The 27452-nt window shown below is 35.5% G+C and overlaps 1 protein-coding gene across 4 annotated transcripts in view; it reads left to right on the forward strand.

The window, feature by feature from the left end:
* The window catches only part of DPH6 (diphthamine biosynthesis 6), a 212466-nt gene that overhangs the window by 146685 nt on the left and 38329 nt on the right, over positions 1-27452 (forward strand). For all 4 annotated transcript variants that reach the window (XM_042791053.1, XM_042791054.1, XM_042791055.1 and 1 more), the window contains 2 exons: positions 1482-1724; positions 24596-25001. In XM_042791053.1, the coding sequence (XP_042646987.1) occupies positions 1482-1724; positions 24596-25001 (649 nt within the window). The remainder of the gene's footprint in view (positions 1-1481; positions 1725-24595; positions 25002-27452) is intronic.

A 27452-nucleotide genomic window follows, 5' to 3' on the forward strand; every position in this document is an offset into this window, starting at 1 on the left:
GGTAGCTGGCTGGACTCCCTTGTTCGATGGCACATATTTTAAAATAGCACTGTAAAAAAAAAAAAAAAGACCATTTGTTCCTATAAACCAAAATATTACTTGCATATTTTTTTCCAAATTCAGGATTATATATAGCATTATCAAAAAAATATTTCAGATATTTTAAACAATTTAAATACTTGATGGGTGTCAGTTGATATATTATGTTTCCTCTCTGCCTCCTCCCCCTCTTCAGCTGCTAATCATAGAACTTGTATGCCAAATTGTATAAGATACTCTTCCAATAGTTACATGTGTGAGTCTTTTGTGAGACACAGACAGTTATGAGGACAGATTTGGAGTTGCATATGGGTCTGTCACATGGTTTGATTGCCATGTCTTCTAGGACACAGATTTCTTTTTTAATTATTCTTAATTCTGAGGAATTTTTACAGTTTATACAGTAAGTTCTGAAAAATTCTTCCGAAAGATTCCTTGCACAGTCCATTTTCCCTCTCTTTACTCCTAGCAAAATGCTTCCTGTGCTGACTTCAAAGCTGCTTACGCCCACCTTACTTCCCACTTCTATACTTAGTTTTCTTTTGATATGGAATAAAATTTACTGCTTCACTGATCAGGAAATGCACAGACTTTCTAGAGAAGTGCAACATAAGAGGATGAAAAGTTTTGATGTTTGCATTAAGATTTTATAATAAATCTTTGAGATGCCTGAATAGTAAGAATAAATGTTTCCTTTGCTGGCTGCTGTTAAAAAAATTGGGTCTTCAGAGTGTTGCCAGAAAGACTTTGGAAAATCAGCCCAAAGTAACTGCATTGCAGTTCATCTTAAACATACATTGATGGTATATCTGGCCATCCGTTTAATTCCATTTTCAAAAGGTGAATCCATAGTTTTGGTCAAGTAGCACTTTTCTGCATTTTATTTTCACTCTGCAGTTTCCTTTTACCTTCTGGTGGACTATCATTACTTTTTTCATACACAGTCTGTTAGGTGTTCTGCAAGTACTATTTTCACAGTATTTTAAAGTTAATTTACTAAAGACATTACAGATACATACTTTCTTATATATTCTTATATAAAACCAAAGCTTAAGACTTAAAAGTTAAAAAAAAATAGCATTGAATCAAAGGTAGTAGGCGTCATCACTCAAAAAAAGAAAGCAAGAACATATTTAACCATGTTGGGGCAACAGTGTGAGCCAACAGCTGTAACCGTCAGTAACATCAGATATTATTGTTTTGAGCTGACACATGCATCCATGTATTAACTGTTAGGTTAGAGTTTATTGCAGTGCTGTGTTTCTATATTGTACTTAAATCCCTATCAAAAATTTTCTTTAGACTGACATCTTTGATCCATTTGTGACAACTGATGGCAAAGAACTGTACTGTTGAAAGAAACTACCTGGAAACAGAAAAGTGCTTCCCTTGCCTTCTATACACTCGCACAATCTTATTTACTTATTTTTATTTTCTTCTAGGTTGGAGATGTTCTCTACTGTGCTGGACAGATTGCTCTAGTACCTTGTACAATGCAGCTTGTTAGCGGTGGCATATGGACTGAGGCCATAGTTTCCCTCCGTCATGTTGAGCGAGTTCTTCAAGCTATGAGCCAGAAGACTGCACTCCACCACGTCATCACAGCCAGCTGCTATGTAACTCAGAGCAAGCACATCCCTATTGCTCGCTCTATATGGCAGAAGAAATTAAGAGAATGTAAAAAGGTGTGATATCCATTTACTTCTTTCTTGGTTGTCTTTGTTTTTTCCCTATAAGTCTTTTAGTAATACCAGAATTTTCTCAGTACATTTCAGAGGGGTTCAAGTAAAGCTGATACAATAAGATTTGATTGAGCTGTTATGTTCTGGCTCATAAGTGGTTGTGCACAATTGAGAAAGAAAATTGCTTAATAGGAAGTTATATTCATCACTGACTTTGTCTTAATTCCCCAAAGCAATATGTTAAAGAGCTCTTAAAGAGCAGTCAATTCCTCCAACAAAAATGTGAACAATAGCTTATTTGAATTACCTCTGCCCATATAATTTTATATATAAGAACTGGGCATTTTACTTCAACTTTTTGTGAGGAGTTCTGTAGAGGTTTTTTCCCCAGTCTTTCTTACAAGCAATATTGTCATGACAACTGAGTTTACTGTTCATTATTGCTTGCTTATTACTCAGCTGAACTTTTAGGACCAGATCAGGATGTGCTTGTCTATTGGCTGACCCTAGATTATCTCTAACAGCATAATAGTTTGCACAGTGATTTATAATGATACCATAATCATTTCTATTATGTATGTACCACTTTTCTTAAATAGCCATGGAACACCTTGCAAGCATTAAAGAGGTAATGGTCACCCATCTTGTAAATAAAACATAAATTCTCCACTAATGAGTAAAAGAAGAGTAGTAACTGTATAATTGTTGTATAACTTAATATAACTTAATCATTATGGTTTCTCAGGGAAATACGTGGCTTGGAAGCATAGCATATGTTAATATTGCCATAGAAGAAGGAGAAATGCACTTGAAACTTTCCTTCTATTTGCCTTCACTGTCAGTTTCTGCACTAGGCATTTATCTTTCTGAGTAAAGATGTAGGCTTTACTTAGACACTTACACATTCCACCTTGATTTATTGATAAAGAACCCTCTTAAATAGTGTTTACTGCTCCTCCAAGACCAAGTGTATTGAATCTGAATTAAATTCAGATTTTTAAATTCAATTCAGTTTTTTGCTATGTGACTGGTAAGTAATATGTATCATGACTGCATGCTTTCTTATTTGTAATATGTATGACTTGAGGGCAGATTGGTGGTGTTTGCCAGTTCTTTGAAACTCTTCCTTTTTCCAGATAGAATCTTTTAGATCTTCCATAGCTATTATACACACAATCCACTCTTTATTGAGTCTTTATTTCTTCCACTTACTGAGATGACTAGGCAGTACTTTCTTAGCTACATGAAAAATGCTGATGGGGTTGCTTGCTTTTGGGCTATTACTAGTGTCTGGCCCATGTCACTTTTTCAAGCCATTGCTTAAAAATGGATTGCTGCCTACACATACTTCTATGAAGAGTTAGTTGCCTGACAGTTTTCAGGAATATTTAAGAAAAAAACATCCTAGAGGAGCATCAAGCAATCCTCGAGGATGTTCATCAATCTTATGCTATGCTTATCAGATCATATTAATTAACAACAGTATCAGATAGAGCAAAAAACATAAGCAGATGCAGTAATGTGTGCCACAACACGATCTAAAAATGCTTTGGAAACAATTAAAATATCAGTGGGAATGAGATCTTAGCAGCCAGATGTTCCAATTTCCCTATCATTTTGTCAATATGAGGTTCAGACAGAGGAATTGGATTTTTCCTCAGGCTATGCATACTTTTTTGATTAGTAAGGGTTTGTGTACACAGCAAAGCAGAGAAAAAGACGAATCAAACACTTCTGTTACAAGGAACCAGAGGGAGGAATTATCCTGACCTGAAAGTACAATTGTCCTGTTAATGGAAATTGAGATTTTGTATTGGAGGAGAAGCACTATCTGGCATGGTATTAGGAGATCTGTTCCTTTACTCTCAGAATAAGGAAAACAGTAACATTTGAAATTTGTAAGAACTTTGCAAAATGACTGAAAATTGTTCAGCAGTTGTACTTCTCCCTTGCTTATTCCATAGAATCAGTGAAAACAGGAAATGTAGATTTTACATCTCTTAAAATTTTCTTTGGAGCAGCCTGTTGGATGCTGTAAGATACTACCTTTCTGTGTGGAAGCCAGAACATGGTAGCTTTACTCTAAAGGCATCTGTATTTAAGAGTCTAGGTAGCACATGCCTTACTTGTGTGGTTTTGTTTATTTTTTGGTATCCCAATGCCCAATAGTACTGACTGTTCTGTCAGGTGCCATGACATGAAATAATGGTCTGTTTTCTACAAGTAAACTAAGTCAGCCAAACCAAAAGTATTGTATTATTCTTGAACTGTATTTCAAGCAGTGACCAAAGGCCTGAATCAATAGCAACCTACAGATTATTTAGCAAGAACAAATGGTGTCTCAGTTGAAAATGTTCTGCATCTGTCTTCATGGAAGAAGGAGGTTGTTTATGCAAACAAAACAGTGCGGCTCAGAACTAATTTCTTGTAAACTAGACATCATAAAACATAGAACTCACTATGTTTTAAAGACAAGTTTTAGACTCTACATTTCTGTTTGTTGAATCCTCTGTATTTAATAGCAAAATGATGGTCTATTAAGATTGAGGTATTTGTATTTAACACAGTGACTAAATCATCAGAACTGACAAAGCATTTTTTTAGAGCACCAAAAATTATTAGCTTTCTGTCATATAGTAATGTCTGCTAAAAACCCTCTACATAAATAATATTGTTCAGCAACTTCAGTTGAATCATTACAACATATTTGATGTCAGTAGTCTGTAAAGCACAAAAGGGATTGTATAAATTGTCTAGGACAGAAATAAATTGGACCTAACAGAACATAATGCAAAGAGAAGTGTGAGAATCGTTCTCTGGATGTGTTTATATAACACAAAAGGTTTACTTCTGAGAGTAGGATGTGGATCAACATCATGAGATAGGGCCACAAGGTCAGACACATTTACCTGGTCTTTAAAGGACTTCTTGTCATATTGACAGTGACAATTGTCTTTTAGGAACTTCCTGAACTGTGAAGAGAAAGATAAATGGAATATGTTTCAGAATAACCAAATTATTTAACTGATAAGCAAGAGTGGCTCTAGTGAGCATCAAGAATGGGAGGGGATTGTAAGAAAGAGAGAAAATAATAGCAGTAAGCAAGCTGGAACCCCTAGCAACTTCTAACTTGTTTCAGTCACCCAGCCTCTGGCCCCTTCTTTATTCCATCATCATTCCTTGTTTCCTACACAATTCTTTTCCACTGCTGTCACCCTGACTTCCCTTACTCCAGATGGCAGCTCAGTATCTGTGCTCCCAGCACCATTCCCTGCAGCCTCAGCCCTCCAGTATAACCCTGAGCACTCTAGTTACACACAGTCATCAAGGGTTCTGTCCTTAGAGCCAGAATCCAGCCCTCGTCCCTCTCTCTTCTTCCTTCATATGTCCTTTTGAGTCGCAGTGTCACTGGAAAAGCTGTTCAGGGTGACAGCGGAAACTGAAGTCTGGTAGAGGAATGGCAGGTTGTAGTAGAAGGAAAAAAATATCAGGGAGGGAAGGATAAGAAAGCAACCCCACCAAGGTCTCACTCAAAAAAAAAAATACTAAATCATTGGGCTAAGGATCTTTGGATCAACATTTTGAATGTACACAAGAGAGATTTCCCTTGTTTAAACTAAAAGGGTGTTGTAGGGGCTGAGATCTAGAGTGAGGGAGCCCAGGTAAGCATTTAAGTTCTATAGATGGATAAGGCTGCATTGTTGTTAAGTAGTGGTAGTTGGAGAAATTAAAATATAATTAAGGGAAGCAGTGGTTAAAATCAAAATTAAAAACAGGCTACAGTTGTAGAAATTAAAATCTAGTTGAGGGCAGCACTAGTTAAATTCAAAAGAAAAAATAGAGGCTGCAAAAATAGCATAAAGACAATTATGCAAACAAATAATCAAAGCCAAAACCTTGGGAAAATAATTGGTATTAACAAATACAAGTGCAGCTTCCCCCCACCCTATTTTTAAGTTATGTGCCTTCCACAGTTTCTTTGTGATTTCCAGGCACACTTTGGGACATTTTGACACTCCTGAGAGACATTTAGGGAGCTTCTCTAACATACCTAGTCAGAAATAGTAACAGTTGTGCTGTAGAACAGTTTCTGCCTAATCCAGTAGTTAGCATTTAGAGCTTTTTATATTTTTTTTTATTTTTTATTTTTTATGTATCAAAAAAAAAAAAAAGCTTATAGCATTGCTGAAACTTTCTGGAAGAAGAACTGACAGTTTTCCAGTTAAGTCTCATCTTGTGTTTTTCTTTGCTTCACATATTTTAATGACAGTGTCATGTAATATGATGATTTTATAAGCGGTTTTGCTAACTCATTCAGCAGAGTAATCAATAGAAAAAAATAAGCCAGATGGGTTGTAGTCCATTTGTATTGGATGGGACAGATGGCATTATTGATAGATGGAAATATTCCAAATAATTATTGTATAATGCAGTGACTGTGCCTGCAAAATTTTATTAATTTACTTTGTATACACACTTTATTCAGTAGGGGGTTGAGTTGTACCATTTAGACAGTACCCCCACTGTATTTGGTTGGGAGCTGAGTCCATCCCCTACTTTCTTTTCCCCTCCCCATGGGCTTTCCATGAAGAACCATCCCTGTAGTACTTTGCAGAGTACTTCAAGTGGTAGATTGTACTTCTGTTTGTACAACAGGCTCCACTAGACTAACTGAGATGGACAAGATCATGATTACATTATTTCTTCTACCTCTAAATGCCTGCTTTTTACTTTCTTTTGTTACAATCCTCAGTGCAAAGAAACATGCTGTACTATCTCAAGATTTCAGGCATTCCAACTTGTTCAACTGCTGTCTTTTAGTCTTTTTACATCTTGCTAATCCCTAGCAAGATTTGGTGTAGCTGGGCGAGTAAAATATATCAATTTTGATAAACTGTGTAATAGATACTGGTTTGGGCTGTTGTTATTCAAATGTATATTCCATGGCAAAGTACTATTAATTCTTTTTTTTTCTGTGAGTTAAGAGCACATTAACTTACTCACAGAAAAACTTGGAGGCCATTTTCTGTTTTTGAAATACAGTTCTTGACAAACGTGACTGAATAATAGAAAAGAGTTTCAGTTGATTTAATGGCATATACAAAACTCAGAAGTAGATTTTCCAGAACTATCTGAAATGTTATCTCTGATTTCTTTGTTATAAAAATAAAAATGTGTAGGGAAATACCTTAGTACATTTAGTACACTATGTGTTGTTACCCACACAAAGTTTAGAATAGCCTGTATTTGTAAGTGAAGCCAAAATATTGTTGAAGGGAGATTTTGAAACAGTGAAAACAATATATTTTGTTAAGATTAGAAGACAGTGTTGCACAGAAAATATAGTATTTAATGTAATTGCAAGATGTATTAATAGGTCTAAGGCCATTAATTATATCTTTTGCTTCAGCAATTCATTTTATACATACTATATTTTTCTTCAGATGATGATATTATAGATCAATTCCACTCTAAGTTATTTTATTAGGCAGCTGCCACTGTATTTTCCATCCTCAGTAATGAAAAATCTGCCTGGTGAAATACTTCCTGTGACATGAAAAAGTATGTGTCTTTTGGCTTTTATAACACAGCTTGCATTTGGATGTTAGTTGTCTGGTCCTCCCCCTCCAATAAATTCCTGAGCAAATGTACTACAAACTTTAAAAGTTCTCCAGCCCACCTCCTGACAGAAACTTTTTTCTTTTATGGTAAGCATTCAGTATGAGTGGCTGTGATCCCGTGATTGTTTCAAATCCAGCAGAGTGATACAGTTGACTCATTCTGTTAGGAATGCCAGTCAGGTTTTTGACAATGTGTGTTTTAATAGCATGTAATTCAGAAATGATGGAAAAAAGATACACCATGTTTTATCTGATATATATTGTGAATGGGTTCTTTGATTATCTCAGCACTTGAGTAACCTGATGCCACCTTTATATATGTAGATTCAAACCTTTTGGGCCAGATTTACAAACTGTTTAGATGTCAAAATATGTAAATGAGCCTGAACTAGGATTTTTTTTAAATAACTAAGAGCAGTCATCTAGGGACACTGGCCCCATTTTAGGGAGCCCCCACATCATACCTCCTTTGAAACTCCTGTAAATGCCATCGGTACTACCCTGTGTCTTTCCGCTTTGACTACCGAATAATGCACAGGTCTCAAGTTATAAACAAGTTAAATCCTGAACCAGAAGCTGTCTATCCACATGCAGTGATTTTCTGGAGTAATTATTGTTTTCATGGCAGTCATTTAGAATGGCATCATGCATCTGTAACACAGCAGTCTGTTGCATTGTTCAGACATGCCTGTAGTATTTGAAGTATACAGACTGTCATGAATTTAAATAAAATTCATGCATTCTCTGGCACTTTATCCTAAGTAGAACAGAAGTAGCTTATGCTCAAATAGTGGAAGTCTAAGGTTTTTCTTGCTGCAAAGGATTGGACAGAGGTTTAAGATCCTCTTTACCTATGGAGAAAATTACCATGAAACTCAAAAAGAATATTAAAAAAAAAAAAAAACCAAGCCCGTAACATTCAGGTACACGTATTTTGTATATTTTATTATATGTATTGGTCAATATCTATGTTTAATACAATTGTTAGATTTACAAATAGTATTGTAAGCTTTGTATCCTATAGGTAATAGTATAGGTGATACTAATTTAATTAGTCTCCTTCTTTAGCAGTTTCTTGAACAGCATAGTTAAAAGGTGAGGAGTAGAAGTAAATGAATATTATAAAGGTATAAGTAATAGATTTACACTGCAGTAAAACCTCATGTACGTTAATTAATAGAATTGGTAATATTGCCAGAAGAAAACTCAATATTTTTTAAAAATATTGCCACCAGCCAGTATGTATGCCTATCAAAAATTCAGTAGGAAGAAAATACATGTTTCTGTTTCCCTTTTTTGTCTCATCAGGCTTATAACATTTATTTTGCTACTAGATTCTATTTTGAATGTTCCTCAGTTTGATATATTAAGCCAGGCTTCTTTTATGGCCCATGTTAAGAACATGCAGTGCATTCAAATAGCACAGTGGTAGTGGGTCTTTCATCTTGTGCCTAGTGTATTTCATTTCCCCTGTGTTCAGATTAAACAAAGCTTTTGTATTCATTTGAAGTAACTGTAATGAGGATATTTAACACAGGTCAAATGCAGATAGTGGAACTCCAGAGGTCCTTGAAAATAGTCTGCCTTTTGACACTGGGCCACAGTGGGAGGTGCAAGGGTTGCCACTTTCACTTTTCTTTAAAGGAAGATTATGATATTCTATTTGTAACATTAGTGGAGCCTTAATGATTTTTAAAAAATAATAGTTAACAAAAAGAACAATGAAGCAGTCTACATTATTTTAAGTAAAGCCATTATTAGAAATTGTATATATTTGTATACATAAAAAATCATATGATTGCTGAATGTTCTAAATAGTATACATGAATTTAATGTGTAGAATATAAACATAAAATATGAACAATAGAAAATAAGAAAGGAGTGCATTTTGTGTGTGAATGTTTGTGTAGATACAGATACAATCAAATCCTCAGCTGGTATAAGTCAACATAACTCCCTGATTTCCATGAACTGATTTACACTAGCTTATTTGCCATTTACAGGTAATATATACATGCATTTGAACGTTGTTTTTCAGTTAGACACAGTGAAGAAATGCATGTCAAGTTATTGGGGGTGGTAAACAACCTAGTTCATCCAGGCTGATTGATTTTCCCCTGCAGCAGTTCCGTTATAAGGGTTTTTTTGAGTGATTCTTCATCTTCTTTGCTGAAAATATTAATTCTCTTTTGAGCCTGTCACTTCTGTGCTAAGCAAGATGGCATATATGCATCCACTGTTTGCTTAGGCCAGAACCTTTGGTCAAAAGTCTTATGTGTGATGACTGTGAAAACCATTAACATGATTTCAACCCAGAGGCGAGTACCTGTTGTCAGTGCCTCTTTATTGAGGGGAGAGTGCCAGTTTGGTTGAAAAGTGATCAAGGTCCTACTTTCATTCAGGAAACTTCTGTATTAAACTGTAGTCCTAATTATGTGTAGGGCACTCTAAATCCCCACAATGAAGGAAGGAATTTCAGGAAAATCACCAGCATCATAGTTTTTTTGTTCTCCTTTGGATGAGTTAATCCTGCTGATCAGGATTTAAAGAAGAGCCAGATTACCACCCCAACCCACATAGACAGTTTTATTAACAACTGGTCCTTCCTAAAACTGCAGCAGGTTAATCTCTTTCAGACACTGAAAAATGTTCCTTACAAGTCAGTGCCTCTAACAAGTAGTTTGATGTTAAGTACTAAGTAGCTATTCTAGATCTTGGTCTTTTCCAGGCAGGGTATTTTAACTTGTCTCTTCAGTGAGATCTTGATAAAAATCAGAAAATTCATATCTCAGAAACTAGTCAAACTTCTATACTGAAAGTCCTCCCCTTAAATCTGTGGGCAACATCCTCTTTGTCATGGTTATGTAGGACCTGGAAGAGCATTCCTGTAGCAGGAAGGAAACTCAGCTAATGAATAGTGTACTGGGTCTGGCTGGGATGGAGTTAACTTTCTTTATATCAGCCCTTGTAGTGCTCTGATTTGGATTTGTGGCTAAAACAGTGTTGTTAACAGGCTAATGTTGCACAGTTTTGAGGCTTTCTGGTTTTCCCACTGAGTACCCACTGTGGGTAGACTGTGGGTGGGCAAGAGGTGGCCAAAGGGATATCCCATACCATATAACTTCATGTTCATAAAGAAAAACTGGGGAGTTTCATGATCCAAGGTGGCTATTTCCCAGAGGCTGGCTGGGCATTGGTCTGCTGGTGGGAGGTGGTGAATGATCACTAGTTTTATTATCTTCACTTATTAAACTTTATTTATCTCAGCTTATTAAACTATCTTTATCTTGACCCAAGAGTTCTCTCATTTTTCCTCTTCCTGTTGTCTCTCCCATACTGCTGGGGTTAGGGGGTGAACAAGTGGCTATATGGGTGCTTAGCTGCTGGCTAGGGTCAACATCGCAAATAGATTCAGCAAATTACCACTGAAGAGAAACTCCACAGTTAACTAGAAAAATTCATACCTGGCCCTCTCCCTCATCAAGCTCCAGACAAAATTAGAGATAAAAATATCATCTCATCCTTTTGAAACTGTACAAGAATCTTATCTCTACTTAGATACAGTTATGGTCTTCTATCACCAAAAACTTGAAAGAAGGGAAAAAAAAAAAAAAAATTAACTCAGGAAAATATCTTCTTTCTTCCAGTAGAAGTAGTTCTTTACTAGTGTATAGGACAATTCCAGGGATCCTACTAAATTTCAGTACTTGACTATCCTCATCTCTGTTTCTGTGTGCTGGTCATAACAGCTTAATTTCCTCTTCCTTCTCCTCTTCTCTGAACTATATCACATAGGCTTCAAAATTAATAATAGATCTTCCATTTCCCTACTGATAAAAGTCAAAGTAAACCAAAAATTATTCATTCTTTCTTGTACTCCACTTTCAAAGAAGTATGTAAGACAGCGTGAAAATGAGCTAGTGTTATTCTGAAACCCCTTTAAATTTTTGCATAGAAAAAATGAGCAGTGGTAACTGGTCAATACCTAGTAACACGCATGCCAGCTCAGCAGTGAATAATCACTTTCAGCTTCCTCTCTGTATTTATTCAGCTTCATGGATGAAAAATAAAAATGCTTCCAGCTGACATGATATATGTGCATAGTTCTCATCAATCCTTAGTTGTAACACAATGAACACAGCTGGTAACACTTGAAATCTAACTTTGATTTTCTTTTGGACATTATTCGGTGTTAATACTATGCAGGCCTTTATGCATCTCTCTTATAAGCACCTTTGTGGAAGCATCCTGGCCATCTCCCATAATAGATGAAATAGTTATATCTGCATATATCTCAACAAAGAAGCAAGTGAGTCTAAAAGAGGAAAATATAACTGTTAACTGATGAAAATACTAATTGTTAATAATTTCTTATTAAGACAGTAGTTTTGGTAAAGTTTTGTCATAATTTGTCAAATGAATGTGTGGAGTTGTAGATATCTGTTCAGTAACACATACTGTGCATGTTCTGCAGAATTACATGGGGGACATGTATAGGTATACAGATTTTTCTCTTTCCCTTCCTCTTGGTATACATATATGTGTATATAGAGAAACAGACATTGCATACATATCCATGAATATATATTTGTATTTTTTTTCTTAGTATAACAACTTTTAACAAGCATATTTATTAATATATATCACTTAAAGGCCACCTATTGAAAGCTTTCCATTCTAAGCTTCTGTACATGGACTTACCTGCCTTCAGGAACAAAAGAGTTAAGATCCCATTATATATTTCAATAGTAATCTGAGAGAAGTATCTTCATCTTCAGGAGAACAAGTTTGCTTTTTGCTTTCCATATGCCTCGTTCCAATGACTGCTGAGAACATCTACACATTTAACTCAAACTTGGCTTGTAATTTTTAGGTTATTGTGAATATCCTCTCGTGAGTGGATGTAATGGATCTGTCTGGGATAGAGTTCATTTTATTCACAGCAGACCCTGTAGTGCTGTGGTTTGGACTTGTGACTAACACTGTGTTGATAGCAGACCAGCGTTGGCTGTTGCTAAACAGTGCCTGCACAGCATCTAGGGTTTCTCTTTTTCCAACTTTGCTCACACCCAGCAAGCAGGCTGGGGTTTGGCAAGAAGCTGGGAGGGGACACAGCTGAGGCAGCTGACCCGAATGGACCAAAGAAGTGTTATATACCATGTAAATTAATGCTTGACAATAAAAACTAGAGCGCAGCTGAGTTTTTTCTAAAGTAGCCATTGCCCAGAGACTGACTGGGCATCAGTCTGCTGGTGGGAGGTGGTGAGTGAGTGCCTTTATTTTTTTCTCTTTCCGATATTAAACTCTCTTTATCTCCACCTGTGATTTTTGTCTCGCTTTTGCCCTCCCAAACCTCTCCCCCATCCTGCTGTAGGGGGCATGAATGAGCAACTGGGGGATCTTACCTGCTAGCTGGGGGCAACCCACCACAGTGGACTGTAAGAAATTGCCTGAATTGTGTTGCCTGAGTTTGACTCCTGTAACGCTGAGCTGAGGGAAAACCTGTCCTGCAAAATCCAAGTTCCCAACTGTATGTAGGACATTATTGACCAATATAAATAGCTTGGCTTAAAATGTATGTACAATCCTAGTAGTCCTGTTATATTCCATTTAACTGATATACCTTTGGAGTCATACCATATTACAAAATGAAAGTAATTGACTACGCTGCTGAAAACAAGCATTTGCCTATATACATGCATATATATATATATAAAAATATATATATAAATATATATATATAAATATATAATATATATATATACGCACATAAGATGAAGGAATTTAAATGTTTTTATTTTCCACTAAAAATCATTGTTTACTAAAATTGTAACATTCAAAATAATTTTTGATTGCACATCTATATATCATATTACTTATAAAGGTGGCTATTTCAGTGAAGGAGAGCCTGGCAATGAATACAAGTTTAATAGTGCCACCAGAATTTTCAAATTGTTTTTCCTTTGCCTCCAGCAGCATCACAATTTTCTTGATTGCATACTGTAAAATTTAAGTACAGGTTTAACAACAGTAGCTAATGGTTCTGTACATGTACAGGTGAACAGGTGATCATATTTAGACTATGTGAGGTAAAATCTGACATTTGGTTTGAAAATTAGTTCCAGAGCTCAGGGTTAGAGTTCAGAAGGAAAGTAGACTTTCAAAGAAAACATCTTTGCAATCAGTATCTGAAATTTAAATTCTAAATCATAAAATCAGTTATCCTTAATGCCCACAAAGTAGATTTTGACCATTAACTTTTCTCGTTTTCTGTCCCATTTGGGTACACACTCTCAAATGATTTTCAAGTGGAATCTTTCCATCTTGAACATCCTTAATTCAGTTCAACTCTCTTTCCTAAGTGCTTATTTTTGACACTACACATGAAGAATAAAACCCTCAGAGTGACAGTCTGTGATCATGTTTCATGTGGCAGACTTCATTTGCTTTCAGTTTATATTGCTATCAATTTATGACTTTGTTCCTTAAGTAGTTATCTTTTTTCCACATTGTAACTGATATATTGAATGATGTATGTTTGAGAGGTATTTCAAGGAATCTTAACTTCAGTCATTAACTAGTTATCTCTTGGCTCAGGAACCTTTAGTTTGTTGAGAGAAAGTTAATATTTTTAAAGCAAATAAAATAGCTTTTCAATATGTAATTATTTTCTTACCAATTTCACATTTTCAAGCCCTTTTGAGCATCTAGCATGCAGTACTTCAATTTACATTTAGCTCTGCAGGAACTGCTTTAAATATTATTATTACAAAGAAAGAAATCAAAAATCAAAGTGAATTTTTAGTACAATAGTGAGGTATAGGAAGGTGCAATTGCAGTAACAGCAGCTTGCATTATTGTATAGAACTAACTCACAGCTTGACAGAAAGTCCCTGCTGGGGAGGAAATGTAGGGGAACTGGCAGAATTTTGCTACATCTGCTCCCTACTGCTAATAAGCTTTAACCTGTTTCATTTTTATTATGCTTACTGTTTAGATATTTTGCTTCCAAAATTATATCTGTAACTGTGAGAACACATAAAAGGGAGCACGACAGGTAGGGCTGTTTAAAAATTTAAAACTATCAGCAAGGGATATTAAAGGCCATAATGAGTAAGATGGTTGCCTTCTCAGTGTGGGTTTTTAGAGTTCAGGCAGTGCAGTGCTGGTAGAAAGACTGAGTGTAAGTAGTGGGTAAAACAGATTTCATAGCTTGAATAGCTTGTACAGCCAGAAGGCACCATTGGATCATTTAGTCTGACCTGTATATCACAGACCATTACGTTTCACCCAGAAATTCCTATTTTGAACCCTGCGAGTATACTTAAACTAAAACATATCAGAACTTAAGAGTTTAAAATATTTCATTTTAAGAGTAATTTTGTACAAGTCTGAGGTTCCCATACAGTAGGAAGGGTATTTTTCAGGTTGGTAAGTACACATGGTAGCATAATTACTTCTGCAGAATAAGCCAAACAACCAAAGGCATGTGGGCACTTAATAAAAGTGAAAATGCCTTTCTGACCCCTTTGACTTAGCAAAAAAAATAAAATATGGGTATTCATATTGTATCAGAGCACTTGCTTACTGAAATGTTCTGCTGAAGCCATAAACAGTTCCTTCTGAAAAAAAGATAAAAACAACCCCAAAACCAAAAACCAACCAAAACCTGAAACCACTACCCCTGAAAAACTCTCCAAACCAACCAGAATAAACAGAAGTTAGATTTAATCTGTCTCATTATGTATCAGTGGGAGTAATTAAGGGCCCAGTAAGAGGGAAAATCTTCTCCTTCAAGCAGTCATATCCATTTTTAAAGCTAATATTAATTGTCTAACTCTGAATTTCAGGCATTATGCCCCTTTGACAGCCATGCTGGCAGTCCTGTGCTTCTCACATTCTCAAACCAGACATTCATTGCAGTCCTTTCAACATGTTTCCTCTGAATTATCAGTGCTATAGCTGAGGTTTATAACCATCTAAAAATGTGGGGAAAATGGTATTGTATATTTTCCATTTGATACTATCACATGCTTCCCATAACTGATTATTCAACATTTTAAAATCTTTCTTTTGCTCTGATGGTGGTATAATTGTCACATACAATTATGAAATATATTTTGAAGAGAGATTGAAATGTATAAAATTCAGTGGGTAGTTGAAAACTCTAAGTCCATGGGGCTATTGAGACTGTGCTTTTAGATAATGGGATAGAACAAGATTACAATACTTACCTGATAAATCAAGCAAAAATGGAAGTCTCAGTCTTAAATAGGAGATTTATCTCCTTTACTGTGCATGCTGAAGTCTGTGTCTTTCTTTCAGCAGGCCAGTTTGCATTTTCTATTTTTCTTTCAATTTATTCTAACAAGTAATTATTTGAGCTTACTTTCCAAGAAAACTTCCAGGTTGGTAAGTCAAGAAAGCAGAGGTGTTAGCCTAGTTATTACAGACTTTGTATACAGTCCTCAGCCTTTCAATTGTTTATTTGTTCTAGATATTCGTTCAAAGCTGACAATGCCTTCATGGAAATGTGATACTGAATGCTCTTATTTTGATCATGTCACAGAGCTTTTCGGTTTCTGAAATGAAAGGATGAAAATACAGAGATCCAGCAATAGAAAAGAGAAACAAAATTAACAAGAAAACAATATCCTATGTACTAAATATAAACAAAAGAGAGACTGTAACTTTATGTCTTTAATTTCAGCTGAGCCCTTTTGTCTATCACACAGAAGTGACAACAATTTTTACTGCTTCTTGGCCCCCGTTGACTATCATGGTAAAAGATAGAATAGCGAGTTGCTGAATTATTCTGTTTGAGTGACATAAGATATAGATCATATACAGTTATTGTACCGATTTTTTATGAACTCCTATTTTCATGAGCTTCCATATTTGCTTATATTTTTTATATAATGCTTACACATACTTACAGTAGTACTATTCAGAGACCATTCATCATGAAAGTTTTGAGTCTGCAAGGACTTAAACATATCATTTATGCACCAAAAATCTGTCTCAACTTATAAAATCAAATTTATTCTAGATTTATTGTGGGATTTGGGCCCTAAGAGTGATGTTAGTTAATTTTTGTTGTATTTCTTCTGACATATTTGGTTGACTACCATAAAATTTAAGCCCATCACCTTGACAAATCCTAATAATAGTCAGCAAGGTATTGTATAGATTTCAGATTTCCTATACTCCTGCTAATATAACTTGGAGTATGCTCTTTTTATGAACCTGCAAAATGCCTCTCTGGGAAAAGTTAAGCTGTCATGCTTAGCATGTTAATTGATGACCATTTCATATCTAATAATTAATTTTGCATCAGTACCATAGCTGCATGCAGAATTTTTCACAATTATGAAAAAAACTTAATTTGGATTTTTTCCTCATATCCTAGCATGTGGAATTATAATTGTTATATTAAGAGATTACATTAATTTGAAGTCTATTTGAATTACAAAAATTTATTAGAAGAAATAGTACTGTCTCTAAATTTTGATACTCACTTTTATTCCCATGTATCTACTTTCCCTTTCTCATGTTTCTGGTTTTTAAAGATAGATAAAGACTGCACAAAAAAAGAAATTATTCTGCAAAATGTGCTATCAGATGCTGACATAATAAATAAAGAACAACCTTGTTTTCTCTAGATTTTCCCTGGTTCAGTAACACCAAGTAAGTACAGGCTCAATTTTCCACTTGACATTGTACAAAATAGTTTCTACATGACACAGTGGTAACTGAACTACCATCAGTTTTGTCTAACACCTTGTGGAGTAGAGAGGACTAAAATTTCTGAAGAACTTATTTCTTTTTATATTAACGGTATTTATTCCATGATAAATACCCAGGTTTATAAGACCTCATTTTTAGTCTGCCAGTCTTGTGTTAATGCGTTTTTGCCATACAGCAAATAATCTGTTTTATTTCAGGAAAGAATACTAAATGTCTGACTTTCTGATTTTTGTAAGCTTTGCAAAAAGAATATTCTTAACAATTTTATTGTTATAAAACACAGTGGTATTCATTCTTTGAATTCAGGCTTGTTATACCAGGAATGCATGTGGCCTCTTTATTAGGAGGTTGAAAAGGATTGCTTCTATCCTACTTTCTTCGGGAACTGACATTTTTATTCTTATGCAGTTTTCCTAGTGGAATCTTTACTTTTTAAAGTCATAAACCTATTGTTGTGAGAGACTCTAGCAAAGCTTAAACTGGATCTCAGGAGTTTGATGCACTCTGTTTAATGCAGGCAGTGTAAAAGAAATTTTAAATGTATTATTTAAAGGCATGTTAATCTTGCCGCTATAATGGTGTAATAATGCATACCATAGAAGGTTTTCATAAACTCAGCTTCTAAAAGTAACATCACAGTATCTTTCTTTTTGTTCTTCAAGTCAATTCGTTGTAGAGATAGCAATTACACATTCATCTCTGTCTCTTATAACCTGATTCCATATTCAGCTATGAGGTAGGTAGACCTTAGTCCTTATACAAGAAAAAAAATATTTTTTATTTGGAATAAATGGAGGATAGTCAAAATAAACAAATTATAATAAATGTTAACAGATGAAATGTGAACCTTTTCAATTAAGTAAATACTTAAAAGCTTATACAATGGACTGAGTATACGTTTCTCCTATACTCATTACTCCTGTGCATTCATTGGAATTTTAATAGATCTGCCTTTGATATTTTTTTTTAATTAAAAAAAAAAAAATAGTTAGAGAAATTCTTTTTTAAGATTAGCACTTTCAAAACAACACTCTGTGTAAGGTAGTGTACAACCCTTACAGCCTAGTGTTTTTTATTTCACTATGCTCATTGCATTGGGTTTGTTTTGTAGTGGTATTGTGAATGCATTAGACATTCATTAATGTGAGAGTATTCTATAGCTCTTCTGAATATGTGCAATGAAAACTGAGTGAATCTTTACTAAGAACTAAGGCAAGTGTGATAAATTCTGGTATCTGAGCAAAGCTCAGGAAAGCATTATGCACACAGCAGTTCAGATAACCATTTTACATTAATGGAAAGATACAGGTTAACTGCAAGTTTAAAACCCAGTTGGCAACCTCTGTTGTTAACCTTCCTTCTTGTGATATGAAGGGGCTTGTATTTCTGCATTAAGCGTGTTCATAAAAGTGTTAACCAAGGAGTGTTTCTACCAAGCTACCTTTTCAGCTTCAGCCTATGCATGAATATAAAGTACAGAAAGAGTACATTCTTGTTTCTCATTATTAGATACCTTACAGAATTCGATGTCAATCGATAAGTGTAGTACTGTGGCCTTCAGTAAGTTTTCAGCCAAGCCCCTCAATCCTTTCTATTTCCAGCTGATCATCCTTTTATCTTTGCAGATTTGAGTTAAGTATTCATTGCAGAACCTCACTAGAGGGGTTAAAACACAGCAGGCTGGCTGGGTGGCTGCAGTGTAATAGGGCTCAAGTTCCCTGTTCCTATGGTGGGTGCCTAAAGCAGACAAATCTCCTGCTTGGTGCTGTCTGGGACTTTCTGTTGTGTTTTGGTTGTCTGTGCTGTCTCTATTAGTATAAGCAGGGACTGAAGATATATGTGTCCCCCTAAAAATAGGCTTGCAGTTCTCCCAGTGATTCTGTAATTCTGCTTTGGGAAAAAGGAGAAGAGGAAGCTTTTTTTTTTTTTTTTTCCCTCAGAAAGAGGGCAGGAGTAACCACATCGAACTCCCACTTCTTCCAGCACAATATCCCGATGCCAGTGCCTCTGCTCACCTAGCTGAAGGAGCACTTCAAAGCTGTTTTCTTCATTCTTCTGCTTGACTCTGTTCACCATTCATCTGTAAAATCAGTCTGAAATATCACAGATGAACATAAAACTCCCTTAGAGTTACAGAAATATTGGAAAGGACTAGTTGTTGGAAGGGACTAGTCGTAAAAATTCAATCAGTCCAGTCAAGAGAGCTCAGTTGTTTTTCTTCACCAAACACAGCACTAGTATCAGCATAAGCATAAATTCTTATGTAAGAACATAAGAATAGCCATAATGATGTAGGCTCTGCTTAGTATTCTGACTTCAAACAGTAGCCCTAAGCAGATGTGAATAGTAAAAACAGGAAAAGCATATATCCACCCTAACATTCTCCCAACTTCAAGCTATTTTAACTCATACTTGAATTAATTAAATTTAAATAGTTATATAAATTATTAATTTTATCTAAATTATTAACTATTGTATAAATTAAGAATTAACTAAAAAATTTAATGTCTCTTTTACAATCCCCACTGAATCTGTGTTCTGAGTGCTTGTCCAGGCTCCCCTTGAAGCCCTGTAAAGTTCTTGCAACCACAGCATTTTCCATCAAGGAATTACAGGTGTAACCCACCATTGTTCTTTCTGAAATCATGCTCTTACTAATGGCATTTGATGATCCATAGTTCCTATACAGAAAGACAAGCGTGCAAAATCAGTTCTTATCCCTATCCACCCTTCTTATGTCATGTATGATTTTGTAAACCTCTGTCATATTCTCCTTAAGAAGGCTGGAGAACATTTCCAGTCAGACCCTCCAGAGCTTTTGATCATCCTTGTTGTCCTCCTCTGAACACATTCTGAGTCTAATATGTCCTTTTTCACTTGAGAGATTCGGAGTTGTATGTCTTACTCAGGATGTGGGTGAACTGCGAATTTCTATAGTGGCATAATGTTATGCACTTTGTTCTCTATTCCTTTCCTAAGAATTCATAGTATTTTATTTGCTTTCTTGACTGCTGTCAACTGCTGTGATTCCTTATTAACCAGTCCATGAAGACTTTCCAAGATGTTACTTAGCTTAACATGGCACTCTTCTCACTGCTTACAGTAATATGGCATCAACCTACTTCAGTATTATAAAATTTCAGGTAAATAATAGTCACATTCTCAGTTTTCCTAAAATCTACTCTGTACCTTCTGGTTTTTCCCCGAGTTATTTAAATGTGTACTGTATCACCAGAAGATTATCAGTATTTTCTTCATGTTGGGAAAAGTCCTTTGTTGAGTTGTGGTTTTATTCAAAGCGAGGTGTTAAAAATTAGTGTTCATAGTTCTTCCCTGGATGAGGAATGATATAGGTACAATGCATGTATTTAGAAAAATCTGCTTTTTGGCTTCTTTTTCCAAACTTTCTGGAACTCCATCTTTCCCACCTTTGATAAATTGAGTAGCAAATGATCCTGATGGCAGAGGGAGGATACTGTGAATCAAGTTTTGAGAACAGTCTCATGTGAGATTCAGTTAGAACTTAATCACTTGTCATATCAAATTTTTGTCCAAAGTTTCAGGATCTAGCATTTTATAGCATGACAGAATCAGAATCCTGTCATAGTGTGGTCTTTGAGACGATCTAGTTTGCATCCATTCCTAAAAGAAGACATTGTTACAGTGTCACTTATTTTCAGCGGTTATCTCCTGCACAGCAAAATTATGTTACCTGGCTTCCTTCTCCAGCCCTCTTTAAATCAGATCATGTAAAAATATAGCACAGAAGTATCATCCATCTCCATATTATCTCAGCAGTTAGCCACTGAATCTTTACAATCTGCTCATTTTTCCCTTGATATTCAAACTTTTTGTGCAAAGCTACCTTGCAGTATTTGTTTTTAGAAAAGATTAAATCCTGTGGAAAAGCTAAGTAGAAGAAACTGGAATCTTCAAGAGGCAGACCCTCTCCCATGAACTGAAAATAATTTTATTACTGATAGAAGTGTTTAAGTGAAAATACATTTGGATGACAGCTACACCTATAGTCTAATGAAATTTGTAGAGATTTGTAAAATTCAGGTCATACATACTTCAAGGAATCACTGCTTTCAAAGGTGTTTCAGTGTTTATCCCAACAGTTTTCTTGTCTCTCAATAATAAGAATTTTGGAGATTCACAAGAATTATTTGACACTTCTTTTTCAAGAATTACAAGCCAAGCTGTATCCTCTTCTACCTCCTTTTTTTTTTTCCCCCTCAAGACTGTGATGATATAGAAGGACTAGACCAAAACCTGTGCTCCTTTATAGAACAGTCTATAACAGTATCCTTGGGCAAGAACCCTAAAGACATGTTTTTCTTTGTAGTACCACAGCTGTCTGCCAGAATTGCTGAATCTCATTGATGAGAGTGCATAATCTATTGTAAAAAGCAACTTAGTCATAATTCTTCTTCATTTTCACTTTTAATACATATATTGTTCCAGCATCATATGAGTAGAATTTCATAGCAGGCATTCTATATTCATCCTCACTTACTAGATAGGCTATCATAAAGATACTCAGCTGTTTAAGACAGTTGTAAATTTCAGGAAGGTAACTCATAAATGCAGCATTCATGTACAACACAGATGTCAGCGATTTCTTGAAAATAAGTTAGGAGAGGTCATTGTTAGAAGTATTTCTGTAAGATTCTGTAGCAGCTGATGAAAGATTATTAGTCCCCAGTAGCTCCATCACTTGTGCTTTGTGCAAACTCTAATGTTAAAGGTTATGAGTGCTATGGTACTGTACAAGTTTCACCATGAATAGTCTTTCACACAGAATGATTCTCATTTGTTAAATTTGGAAATGTACTTTCTCCTGGCCTTAATTTTCATGTAGTTCTTCATATTCTAAATGGCAGCTGAAGGCAAGCAGAAATAGTGAGTAATTGATTTAACAACCTAAGACAAGTACAGGGAAGTAGAAAAGTTTGTCTTAGTGCTTGATGTGACCTGAGAGAGATTCTTCAGACTTCTTTTTCTAAACAGTACCTCAGCACCTTGGGCCAGCAAAGTGGCCTTTAAGCCTGAATGAGCATGACTTTTTTTTTCTCAGTACAAAGCTCTAGTATTTCATCTTTTCAAACTGTTTTACAGCACTCAGAGCAGAATTATATTGACAAGGTTAGAATTCATCTCCTAGAGGAGAATACTGTGCTCCTCCTGTTAAGTGCTAATATAACATTTATGTGTTGGTACCTTAATAACAGTCCTGGCTAGCCTAATGAAAGAAGTGAAAGCAAACAGTACTCAGTGAGATTTTATTATGACTGAAGTGACTGCAATTTGAGACAAATTATCCCTACTTTTGTTCCCATATCAAAAACAGAAATGCTAAAGCAATTGCTACATGTTTGCTATAGAATTAGACTCCACTATCGTTAATATAGAAGTAAGTGCATTTTTCATATAAACAGCTCACGAGGGTCAAGCATCAAAGATATTCTGTGCAAAATGCTTGTCAATAAGTTTGCGAGTGAATTTTGAAATAAAGTGCCAGTAACCTGTCATTATTTCTTCCTCTCAAAGTTGGGAGCGAGTGGATGAAAATTGAGATTGTGAATTGAAGGTACTGTGAGTTATATGGCCTTATCGACTTCAGGCAAAATGACAGGTTTGCTTTGTTATTATTTTTCCTTTCAGAGGTCACGCATTGGACATTACCAGTATATATTGTGGTGTAAGTGAATTGGTATTTTAAAAAAGTTATTATCTGTGAACACAAAGAAGATGGTGCAAGTCACTAATATTAAAAATGCTTAATATATTGTCTGTCCATAAAAATGGAGGAAAATGTAAGAAAAAAAATAATCTGCTGGCAAGAATAAGCATTTTAACTGTTCAACTAATTGAACAGTTCTTAAAAAAAAAAAAAGTATTTTCAGAGAGCTGATAGGTTAATGTAAATTCATACTTTTTGAGATGAGGTATATCATAAAATGAGTTTGCTTTCCATAAATAGACCTTGTTGTATGCATGATAGGAGTATGAGCATATGCATTTAAGTATAAGGTAACAGCAGACCTAAATGTATGTACTGGTTTTGGATGGAGTTAACTTCCTTCATAGCAAGCTGTATGATGTTGTGGTTTAGCTCTGTGACCAAAACAGCATTGATAATGCACCAGGGTTTTCAGCTGTTGCTGAGCAGTGCTTACACAGAGTCAACGTCTTCTCTGTCACCCTGCCCTGCCAGTGAGGAGGCTGGGGGTGCACAAGAAGCTGACAGGGGACACAGCTGAGACAGCTGACCCCAACTGACCAAAGGGGTATTTCATTGCATATAACGTGATATTCAGCCATAAAAAGTAAAGGGAGGGGTCTTTGGGGGGATAGCCACTGCTCACAGTCTAGCTGGGTATCAAACTCCTGGAGGGGAGGTACTGAGTAATAACCTTCGCATTGTTTGTTTTGTGTTTCTCCTTGTCCTTCCTTCTTCTTTTTCTTCACTTATTAAGCCATCTTTATCTTGATCCACAAGTTTTCTCACCTGTGCCATTGGGGAGGGGAGGAGTAAGCAAGTAGCTGTATGGTGCTTAGCTGCTGGATGGAGTCAACCCACCGCCATGTATTGTTCCTAGCTTAAAGTTCTAAGGTTGTTTTTGTTTCTATTTGGATGAAAAGGGATTAAACAGACAGCAGCAGTAGAGGGACAAGATAATTCTTTTATGAACTCATCTTAGGTCTGTTAAGAGTCAAAGGTAATCCTATTTAATGCACATATGTACAATTAGTTTGGGTTGAAATGGCTACAAATTCACAATTTCTTCCTCTGTGTCATAGAAGGGCGTTTCAGTATTTTGAAACATTTATTCACTTCCTATACGTGCTAACAAGCTACAGTACAATTTATACTACAATTTTTACAAATAAGTAAGCAGAAAGCCTGTCCCACTGCCATCAGAAAAAAAGGAACTCAGTTACTCAGAGTTAGTTTACCAAGTTAGCTAATTAGATGTGCAGGTTGATATGAAAATAATTTAAATATACCTTCTAAATGAACTCTGCTATTAAGAAAACACATTTTATTTTCTAAGAGGGTTTGTTCAAGATCATTCTTCAGAACTATCTGAACTGTGTCATTGCTGTATCTGAACTATACCTTTAGTACTCCAACTTTTAAAACAAATCTTTGTGCTTTACTGTCTCATTTCTGTAGTTTTGGTAGTTCCTACCATTTCTATTTTTCAAAGACCATTGGTATGGAAAAAAGTTACTGTACACAAAAAGACTTTTTTGATTGCGGACTAAGTGCAAAATACATAGTAGTAGTTTGAAATTGCAAAAATAAGCAGAAATTAACTGTTAGACAAATTCATAATTGCTCAAGGTGACTTTTCAATAAGAAGGAAAGTTTAGGGGAAAAACAGTCTCCCTGAAATAACTGTACCCTGCTTACTTTTTTGAATATATCAGCTGAATATGAGCACCATTAATTTCTACCAGGTCTGTAATATGCACAATATTTTGTTTATCTTTTAGGTTGAAGATTCAGAGCTGTATCATGATGGAACTGCAGTGTGTGGGCTGCTTGCTGTGATTGTAATATCTCACCTACCCAGAGATGCTGCCATTGAATGGCATGTTGTTGCAGTAGTTGATGATCCACTCCAAAGAAAACATTTTGCAAAGAAGATGTTGTCAGAGGGCTTCCAAATTGAGTGTGAATCTGTGGAGTCTAGTTCTGCATCTTGTGCATCAATCTCTTTACATCTGAGCTTAATTTCACCATCCGCTTCTCAGCTTGATTTAGATGGACCTCTTCATGACTTAGTTGCTATGTTTAGACAAGCTGCTGAGAAACTTTCAGAACACTGCAGTGCAAGTCCTTTGTCTTTTAGAACTTTCTTCAAGGAGGATGTCTTTGACGCTGAAACACTACAAACAGGTAAGTTTTATGAAACCAGGTGTTAATACTAAGCATAATTTTTGTTTACTTCTACATAAGGTTTCACTGGAAGAAGACATTTTAGAAGTGCCTTTCAAGGATAGGTGGCCAAGAAGGCCAAGAGCATCCTGGCTTGTATAAGTAGTGTGGCCAGGAGGCCTAGGGAAGTGATTGTCCCCCTGCGCTTGGTACAGGTGAGGCTACACCTCAAATACTGGGTTCAGTTTTAGGCCTCTCATTACAAAAAAGACATTGAGATGATGGAGTGGATCCAAAGAAGAACAACAAAGCTGGTGAAGGGTCTAGAGAACAAGTCTTATGAGGAGTGGCTGAGGAAACTGGGGTTGTTTAATCTGGAGAAGAGAAGGTTGAGGGGAGACCTTATGACTCTCTACAACCACCTGAAAGGAGGTTGTAGCAAGGTTGGTATCAGTCTCTTCTCCTGAGTAACAAGTGATAGGACCAGAGGAGATGGCCTCAAGTTGTGCCAGGGGTGGTTTAGATTGGATATTAGGAAAAAATTCTTCACCAAAGGAGTTGTCGAGCACTGGAACAGGCTGCCCAGGGAAGTGATTGAGTCACCATCCCTGGAGCTATTTAAAAGACATGTAGATGTGATGCTTAGGGACATGGTTTAGTAGTGGACTTGGCAATGTTAGGTTAATGGTTGGTCTCAATGATCTTAAAGGTCTTTTCCAACCTCAACGACCCAGTGATTCTATGATTAAGTTATGTTGGTTCTTCTTCTGGATACAAGGCATGCCTCTCATATAGAAAGGCTCTATTCTTGGATGTTTTGAGGTCCAAACAGTATAAAGCCCTGGATTACTTGTTCTGATCTCACAGCTGACCTGACTTTGAATAGGAGGTTGTATTAGATGATCTCACTCCAATTTGAGTTATTCTGTGATACCATGAAAGAGATGTTACTGAGAAATCCAGCTACCTCAGGGTCCAACATAGGGAGAATGAATCTTTTGGATAAGTCTTTGAACAGTTGTCCATTTAGTAGTCTATTTTTGTCATGATATAGAACTATGTTCAAATAACCAAATTCTGTGTGCTAACAGGCAATCTTTTGAGAATAAATAGTGAAATATTAATATTTTAAAACAAGGAAATAGTGTTATATCCTTTAGATTAGAGGGTGTCTGATTTTGAACATAGGCTAATTTCTTACGCACTTGCTAAACAAAAAAAAATTACTGTTTTCTCCCAATGTTTATTTTTTTCAAAATCTCATTCCCTTACCAAGTAAAAAGAATACAGAACAATAAATATAATGCTGCAACTATAATTTATTTCTTATGTTGTACATCTATATTTTGGGCTATGCTCAATTTGGGACAACTAACATTATGCAAGAGCACAAAAGCTTATTTTATCTGTCAGGCCTACCAAACTGGTAGACCGTACTTATATTGAAATCAGTAACAGCTTTGTTATCAATTTGAGAAGGAACAAAATCAGATCCTTGGTCTATATTTATCTCAAATTTGCATGCACTTTAAAAATCCTTGCAGACCACAACTGATCCATATTAATTAGCTGACATAAATGTTAGCCCCCAAATATTCTACTGTCCTATTTTTTTTTTTATTAACCTGCAGCAGTTTTTGAAGAAAATTCAACTTGACATTGTTTAATAGATTTAAAGTACAGGAATTGAAAGCTATAAAAATGTGGCATAGAATAAGCATATTTAATCCAGGAAGCAAGGAATGAACATATAGTCTGACAGAATGTTGTTGTTTTAACTACATCTTGTTTAAGAGCTAAAAGGAAACCTGATAAAACATGTTCCTGGCATGAGATTAACATTACCGTTTTGCCTGCTTTCTTTCTGATATTTCTTAGGCCATAGAATAATTGCTTCCAAATAAATTTCATTTGCTTTATTAAATATATTGCTCAATATAATGTATACATTGTGTGCATAAAAATTTGATTCAATTCCATTCATGTTATACTAGCAATGGCATAGACATAGGAAGATTTGTTGTGATTGTGATATATTCATTCTGGTTGCGTTCAGATCTCTGTACTGTCATAATAATTCCTGTCATTATAGCAATTTTATCATTATCCCCAGTGGTACGAAATAGATTCTTGCAAATCTGTAGAATATATAGAATATATTAAATTTACAAGTAGCACTAATTCATTGATGAAGAATTTAAAAGTAACTTTTTTCTACTTAGGAAAAATTTCCAGGAAGTTCATGTAGTGGGAAGAAGAAATGTGCCATATATTTGAAAATAATTGCTCAAATTAAAATAATTGTTGCTGAAGTGTGTTTTACTGATAGTTTCAATCTGATGTAAGACTATTATATATATACTGTTTCTGATTCAAAATCAGGAGACTAATTTTTAATATTTTGTTAAGATACAAGGACATATTTAAGTGTTCTGCTAATATGTGTCCTTGGAACCTTGAAAGGCACATAGT

Source organism: Tyto alba, unplaced genomic scaffold (assembly GCF_018691265.1).
Source record: "Tyto alba isolate M040663 unplaced genomic scaffold, T.alba_DEE_v4.0 Super-Scaffold_18, whole genome shotgun sequence".
Classification (NCBI taxonomy): domain Eukaryota; kingdom Metazoa; phylum Chordata; class Aves; order Strigiformes; family Tytonidae; genus Tyto; species Tyto alba.